Source organism: Pseudopodoces humilis, chromosome 20 (assembly GCF_049639895.1).
Source record: "Pseudopodoces humilis isolate 2021_Gansu_Grassland_sample_001 chromosome 20, ASM4963989v1, whole genome shotgun sequence".
Classification (NCBI taxonomy): Eukaryota; Metazoa; Chordata; class Aves; order Passeriformes; family Paridae; genus Pseudopodoces; species Pseudopodoces humilis.
Window position 1 is genome coordinate 4,083,719 of NC_142219.1, and position 8,061 is coordinate 4,091,779.

At 49.7% G+C, this 8,061-nt stretch overlaps 1 protein-coding gene across 1 annotated transcript; it reads right to left on the reverse strand.

Moving 5' to 3' along the window:
• Window positions 1-526: 526 nt before the first annotated feature.
• Window positions 527-6,264, reverse strand: FOXN4 (forkhead box N4; the record flags this gene model as incomplete). The annotated part of the gene is made up of 8 exons (XM_005524309.3): window positions 527-1,737; window positions 2,411-2,770; window positions 3,542-3,749; window positions 3,844-3,940; window positions 4,662-4,789; window positions 4,943-5,071; window positions 5,160-5,269; window positions 6,087-6,264. Coding segments are annotated over 8 exons (1,461 nt in total), but the record flags the coding sequence as incomplete, so codon positions are not given.
• Between the last annotated feature and the right edge of the window lie 1,797 nt (window positions 6,265-8,061).

Below are 8,061 nucleotides of genomic sequence, written 5' to 3' on the forward strand. Positions count from 1 at the left end.
ATTTAAAAAAAGCAAAGACATCATAGGTGACACCAGTCACAGCAAAGGATCATTCATCACATGTGTCCTTGGACAATAAATTATGACGTGGAGCATCAGGGTGCCCTTTGGAAGAGGTTGCCATGGAGGGATGTGCTGGGAGGATACAGGCACAGATGTTTCCAAGCCCCTGATCTTCATATTTTCAAGCAAGAAAGTGCCCTTTGGGGCCACTCCAGCATCCTGCACCCTCCAGCTTTAATCCATGGATGGGTGTGGGAGAGAAAAGCCTGGGAGCACCTGGATATAGCACCAGGAAAGTCTCTGAATGCACAGGAACAGACAAAACCCAAGATATAAATATCACTTTTTGCTCACAGAGGTATAAGTAGACTAAATGCTAAATTCCAACATACTTCAGATGTTTCAGCTCATTATTTGCAATGTATGTTAACAAGTACAAAGCAGGGTATGAAAAATTTTTTTAAAAGCTACATTAAAATCAGGTTTTTTTAGTTAATTAGCAAAGACTATTATGAAAGGTACAGTGACAATATTTGGTCTCTGAATTTTTTAAAAAGCATGAGTTTCACAGTATCAAAAGTGCTTATTAAGGAAATGTAGTGTAAAAACTGTGATAAGATGGTTGTGGTTCTGATGAATAATTTAGTGGTTGTAAAACAGGTTACTGCAGCATTATACAAATTGAACAGTGCTCAGTTCACATAATTTCTTTTCATAACAATAAATATAAATAAATTTACAAATAGTAATACTGCCTAGCACAAGAATAGACAGAAGCACAATACACAAGACTATAAACCAATCTATTTTTTTAAAAAATCCTAAAAATTGGCATAATTCCTAAAATCCTCTAGCCAGTGATCAGTTTAATAGTTCAGTAGTACCACTTCCTTCAGGGGTGAGGACTTTTACAAATCTAGATATAACAGTGATCTGCTAGGGAGGTGAGTTTTCCTTTTTTAGTGGTTTTGCTCCTTTTTTTCTACCTCCTAACAATAAATTAACAACAGTTACGTCAGAAAAGTGTTAGTGGTGCAAATGTCTCCAGGAACTGGGGGAGGTCTTTGTCCAATTTGGCACATTAAGTAAAAATTACACACCAGGGGCACAATCAACCAACTTGGGGCTGGCCAGCCCCTTGTCTTGTGGTGGCTTCTGTGACAGTGGTGACACAGCAGCTGCACCATGGTGTGGAATAAATTTAATTCCCTTAACTGAGTGATTTTTAGCTCAGTTACATTCCAGTGAAAGTTCCTGCTTCCTTCCAGCTCCTTCTGGAGAGCTCCCCAGTCCCACAACACAAGTGTCCATGCCCTTGCCGTGGGGGAAAGTGGTTCTACCAAGTCCCAGCTTGATTTATTTTGGCCTCACACGCTGGAAGCAGCCAACACATCCCAAAGCAGGACGAGCTCTTGGAGCTTCCCGGTCGGATTTTAACCGCGGGGAAGAACTGTCCCTCGGGGTCCGTGGAACAGGGCCAAGCTCAGAGCAGAGGGATGGGTTTGTTGCCTTGGGGGTTCATGTACTGAGCAGCTGCCACATTGTCCAGGGTGGTGTAGGTGGTGTAAAGGCCAGTGACCTGCAGGTCGGAGAAGGAGCGGTCGCTGCCGCTGGACACGGGCGTGAGGCCGGGCGTGCCCAGCTCGCAGTCGGAGAGATGCAGGGGGGAGTTGCTGAAGGCACCCAGGGTGTCCAGGCTGAAGCTGTCGTCTTTCATCTCTTCCCAAATGTTCCCTGGAAAAAGATGGAATCCTGCTCACAGCAGCACACCCCCAGCCCCCAGGGCCAGGACTAAAGGGCTTCATTCAAGGGTGGGACCACAGTGGTGCAAGGGGCAGCAAGTCTGATCCCCCAAACCCTGGGATTCCAGACCTTTCTGGGCAGCAAGTCTGATCCCCCAAACCCTGGGATTCCAGACCTTTCTGGGCAGCAAGTCTGATCCCCCAAACCCTGGGATTCCAGACCTTTCTGGGCAAGTCTGATCCCCCAAACCCTGGGATTCCAGACCTTTCCAGACAGCTCCTCTCTGCCTGTGCTCTACCCAGGACCACGTCAGGCATCGCCACAAACCAGGGAAGTTCTACTTGCACAGAAGGAGAACCCCAAAGCACGAGCAGAGCTCTGTTTCCTCGGGGGCAGAGATGTGGTGTCCCAGATCCAGCTGGTTGGACACCCCTGCTTCCACCCCCTGCAGTGCCTGCACTGGAGCCAGGAAGGAGCTTTGCTGTCCCACCTGGCACAGGGACAAAATCCACAGAAGGTGACCCAGGAAGTCACCCTGCAGATGCCAACAGCCAGCACCAGTTCTTAGAGCCCCAGAGCATCCCACTGAAGACCCTGGCTGGATGTTCAGCAATGAACAGCCACAAAGCCCAGCTCTGCCCTCCCCCAGTGCCTTCCCCCGTACCTTGCAGTGCGAAATCCATAATGCTTGGATCCAGAGCGTCCACCTCCGTGCTCATGTCCACCGCCACGTTCGGGAAGTCCGGGGCGCGTCCCATGGGATGGTGGGGCAGGGGGCTGTGGCTCATGTCAGGCAGGGTGTGCAGAGGAGGCGTTTGTGCAGGGGCTGGCGAGTTGGGGGCGAGGCGAGCCTGGGTCTGGAGCTGGTGGTGCAGGGGCAGGGACTGCAGGGACAGCGTCATGATGGGCTGGGGCTGGAGCTGGGACACGGAGATCCGGCCCAGGGGGGGCCCCTCGGGCTCTGCCTGCTTGTTGGGCCGCCTGCAGCTCTCAGGTCTGTCAGTGATCAGCTTGTCCAGCTCCTCTGCCCGTTCCAAGGAGGAAAAGAGATGCTTTCACCCATTTGTTCAAGCATGGACTGCCCGAAGCACAGCCACATTTATGCCATGAGCTGAGTGGCACCGTGTGAGACCCAGCACCGGCTGTGACCGTGCAGGGAGCAAAGAAATGCCACCCAATTGCTTCCCCAAATCCACTTCCATGGTTATCCCTGACTGATCATGAAACTGCAGGGCAGCCCAGCTACCCCTGATGGCAGCTCACCCCCAGCTGCACAACTCTGTGCTCAGAAAAACACTCAGAACTCTGCTTATCTCCCAAATAATTACAAAAAACCTCCTATTTCAGTGGCCCTTTTGCTTATAAACAAATTATATGTAATTTATCACTGCCTGCATGTTATTGATTTTGTAGCAAAAAAAAAAAACTCCAGCTGATTTTGTCAATACTAAGCTCCTGAAAGCTTAGAAAACATGTTTCTTTATAAATAAGAAATTTTATAAATGGGGGGGGGAAATGATAAATAAATAATATATAAATATAAATAAATATATCACATACATAATATTTATAATGATAGTACAAATAATATTAAATCCTATTTTACACGTAAGACAATGTCTTAGGACAGGGAGAGTTTTGCAGAAGAACAGGCAAGAAACAGCACTAAAATGCTTCTCTGTGAAAATATGACTTGGTATTAAAATGTTCCCACAAACAACAACCCCGGAGGCAGCGGAGCCGTGCAGGGAACACCAAGGATGTGCAGGATGGGGATGTGGGACACCAGCCCTACCTGGGTTAGCCATGCTCCTGTGAATAGCAGCCAAATCCTTCCTCTTCCACTTCTGCATCTCCTCCTCCATCTTGTCGATCTTGGCGGGGTTGAGGGCCCACAGGCAGCCCTTGCGGGAGGTCCCGCTCAGTTTGTTCTCCACCTTCTCAAAGCACTTGTTCAGGGACAGGTTGTGGCGCACGGAATTCTTCCACCCGTCAGGGGCTGTCTGCAAGGGGCAGGAAGGGGTTAATGGAAGCAGCCACGGGAGGGGGAAAAGGGGCTGGAATGTGGCTGCTTCCAAGCTCGGGAATGCTCAGTACCTTGAAGTAAGGGAAGTGCTCCTTCATGAAGCTGTAGATCTCGCTCACGGGCAGGCTCCCGGTCTTGCTGTTCTTCAGCGCCATGGCGATCAAACAGCTGCGGGCAGGGAAACCCGGGAATGGCTTGGCTGGGAAAGGATCTTAAAGCCCATCCAGTTCCACCCCCTGCCACCTTCCACTGTCCCAGGTTGCTCCAAGCCACGTCCTACCTGGCCTTTGGACACTTGCACAGCTTCTCAGGGCAACCTCGCCACCCTCACAGGGAGGAATTCCCACCCAATATCCCATCCAACCCTGCCCTCTGGAAGTGGGAACTCACTCCTCCTGTCCTGTCACTCCATCCTTTCTTCTGGTCTAGCAACCTTGGACTCACCTCTTCAGACACAAACAGCTGGGACCCAGGGATTTCTGTTCCCAAGGGCTCAGAAGTCACAGAATTGCAGGATAAGTTGATTTAGAAGGGACCCACAAAGATCACTGAGTTCAACTCCTGACCCTGCACAGCACCATCCCCAAGAGTCACACCACATTCCCAAAAGGATCGTCCAAACCCTTCTTCTTGGGCTCTGCCAGGCCTGGTGACCATTTCCCTGTGATCCTCAGATCCTCAGACTTTACTCCTCTGTGCTGTTACTCCCCCACTATGCTGCTCCCCAGGAATTCAGCTGTTCACTCCTGCTACCCCCCTCAGAGGCAGCTTCCACAGAACCCCTGCATGGATGAGGGGATTTTTGTTCCCTTCCAAAGGACTCAGCCACCCCTGCAGTGTCACAGCCATGCCAGGACAGGCTGTAGGCAACTTCCCGCTCCCCACTCACCTGTAGGAATAGATGGGCTTGGGATAATGCTTTGGATGCAGCTCCTGGGCAGACTGGGGAGCCAGGCGTGGCTGGGAATAGTGTGGCTGTGCCCCATAGGATGTGTTGTAGATTGCTGCTGGGTTACACTGCGTGCAGAGGGAAAAAGAAAGGAAATGTTGGATGTAAAATGTCCGTGGGTGTGTAGCTTTAGGGACATTTTGGGTTGTATTTTTTTTTAAAGATGTCTTGATTTGATCTTGTCAGGCACTTCAAGACAGACAACAAGCACATACCAGTACCTGCTGGGGGTTCTGGGCCAGGGCAAACACCTGCTGGGAGTGAGGAGGAGGAGGAGGAGGAGGAGGGAAGAGCTGTTGCTGTGTTTGCAAACCAGGGGACAGTTGCCCACCCACGGCGTAGGGGCTCATCTGCCGAGAGAAACACAACAGTCAAGGAATCCCCAACACCTTGTCCCAGGAGCTGGGGCAGTAACGAGCCATCAAGGGCTGCTCTTACTTTGGCTCCGTGTGTTGAAATGGAATTGAGGCCCAGGATTCCCTGTGGGAGACTGGCCTGGACGTGGATCATTGCTCCGGGTGTCGAGTGCATCGTGCTCCCCACAGCACCTGGCGTGGAGAGAGAGGAAGGCAAGGAATGCTCCGGTGGAAGCACAGCTCAGGGAAGGGGTTAATAAATGCAGCTGTGAGCACAGGGAAGCTCTGGAGTGGAGAATCCAACCTCTCTGGCTTTCCATCCCCAGAGCATTTCACAGTTTGCCCAGATGACATCAGCTGCTCCCAAAACTCGTTAGGCAGGGAATGAGAGGCGGCAGCTGCTTAACAGCCCACGGTGGGGACACAGACACGGAGTCTTACAAAAGAGAAAGAACACATTCAGCATTAGCTGGATTTGTGCTCTCAGGCAGGCAGGGTGACACGCTGAGCTCTCCCTGTGGAATGCCACAGGGAATGGTGTGTGTTTGCCTAAAGGATGTTCACAAAAGAGAGAAAGGAGTTCAACCAACACACGCTGCAAGGCTGCAGGAAGCAAAGAGGTGCGAGGTGAATGAGGTGCCCTTGCTTTTATCCGTGTTGAAACAAAGCAGAAAGATTAATTATCTAATTTCCTAATTTCAGAGCCGTTGGAAACCTCTGAAAACTCGGGACTTAAAACACCTCAGCCCAACAAGGCACCAGCAGCTGCAAAAACGAGCAGAAACTCCCATGGGATCTGAGTGTTGCCAGTGCTAGAGCTCTCTCCCTCTTGGAATGAGGGGAAGGCACTGGCAGAGCCCTCATGAGAAGCCAACAGGCTCCAGCTCTTTGGACAGGAAGGAAAATGTAAAAGAATAAGCAAAGGGAGCCTGATGGGGGAGTGGTGGGGGCAGGTTGTGCTGTTCAAGGAGCAGTTATTCCCTATTCCCATTTCCCATCCCAGCAGTACCTGTCTGCTGGAGCATGGCGTTCTGGGCCCCCAGGCTGAAATCCATCCTCCCACTGGCCATCTGTTGGAGCCGAGGCACATCCACGGATGTCAGCCAGGACAGGGACTGCAAATCCCCCGGGAGCTCATCCTCGCTCAGCTGGGACGGGTCTGAAGCCAGGAGCCTGCCAAGCAGCAGGGAAGGTTAACAGGGAGCAGGGATGGGGCTGCATTATCCCTGGAAAGAGATGGCTGGGATGCCAAAGCTCCTGTAGGTCAGTGGGAAAAAGCTGGAATTCTGTATCCAAATCCAGATGTGCCCTGCGGTTTCACAGCTGGTTACCGACACCCTTTACCTGGTCTTGTGTTCCTTTCTCCAGTTGGAAACATTTTGGTTAAGAAAACCTCTTTTGGAGCGTTTATAGGAGAAGAAGGCCCAGGAACCCAGCAGAGAAAACACGTGGAAATGAACCCAAGTGATTCCTTATTTTCACATCTGTCAGAAATTTGCATTTGTTTGGCTTTGATGGGGGACAAACCAGGACTTTGAACCTGATGATTCTGTATTAACCCTGCAATCCAGAGCCTTGGAAGGAGCTCTGTGCCCAGCTCCTGGAACACCTGGAAAAGCTTTTCCCAGCCTCTGGATCCTGTCAGAGGTGACAGATCAGCAGCTGCATGAAAAGAACTTCACAGACTGAACTGCTCATATATTCCATTCAGATACATGAAGTTATTGATACTTAAAAAACCATTTTTTAGGCAGGTTTTTGACAGAGTAAAGGATCAGAGTGAAAGGTTTGGGACTGGAGGAGCTGTATCTGCCAGGCACCAGCAACAACAGCAGGCACAGCTGTGACAGGCTGCTTTTGGTTTAAAGCTCTGCTTTTGACACCTTTTATATGCTCCAGATCACCTGTTTTGCTTTGCTTCTGATACAGCATGTGGTACAAAACGGGAATATTGGAATATATTTACAGCACTCAAAAATTCCTGTGTGGTCCAAGCTCCCCGTTGAAGTCAGTAAAAGAACTCTTGCAAATGAAAGGCCAAATGAATCAATTTATGTGAAACACTGTTACAGGAGTCACTGGTACCTCGAGGAGTAAAGCAGTAATTAGGACATGTCGGGAAGTTGTCATTCAACACCCAGGGTAAACCTAAAGGGACTCAGATCCAGGAAAACATCTTTGTCTCTCAGAAGAGCATAACTTAGTTGGATGCAGTTGATTTTGCTTTCAAACCCTTTTGCTTTCAAGAGCTCTCTGAGATGTGTTAAAGTGGTGTTTGCTGCCAAGTGATGCTGCAGAAACCCTAAATAAATCTGTTCTCTTGCTGATGCATCTTTTATGTTTTACACGACTCTAAATCAGCTTAAAAGAACAAGGCAGAATTCCAGTGCCTGCCTGCCCTGGAGCTTTCAGCTCCTCTATTCAGGAATTCCAGAAACACCTATCAAAGCTCCCTGAACCACTGTCGGGGAGATCTTTAAAGCAAAACGCCATTTGTTTGCAAAAAGTTTTTGTAAAGAAGAAAAGGGGGGGGGGGAAAAATAAAAATAATCAACACAGGACCAAGAGCCAAAAGCTCAAACCCTGGCAAAAAAAAAAAAAACACCAAAAAACCAAACCCCTCTTCAAATCTCCCTCGCAGCTTACCCCGTGTTCTCTCTCCTACTGTAGTTACAGGGCAATAATTAGCATTGCCATGGTTACGCCGTTATTTCGCGAAGCCTGGGGACTTCAACCCATTAAAAAAAAAAAGAAAAAAAAAAGCAAAAAAAAAAAAAAAAAAGCAAAGCCCATCAGGTGACGGCTCTCCCGGCTCGGAGATTGGCTGGATTGGAAGAAAACAGGGGCACGGGATGATTTGAAAACCGGGCAGGCTCGGGGGTCGTTTGCAACAGTTGGTTGCTTTGGTGGGGAGCCGCCGGCCCTTTGTGCGCCCAACGCCCGCGGCACGTGGCCCCCATTGTCTTTGGGGACCCCGCTTAATT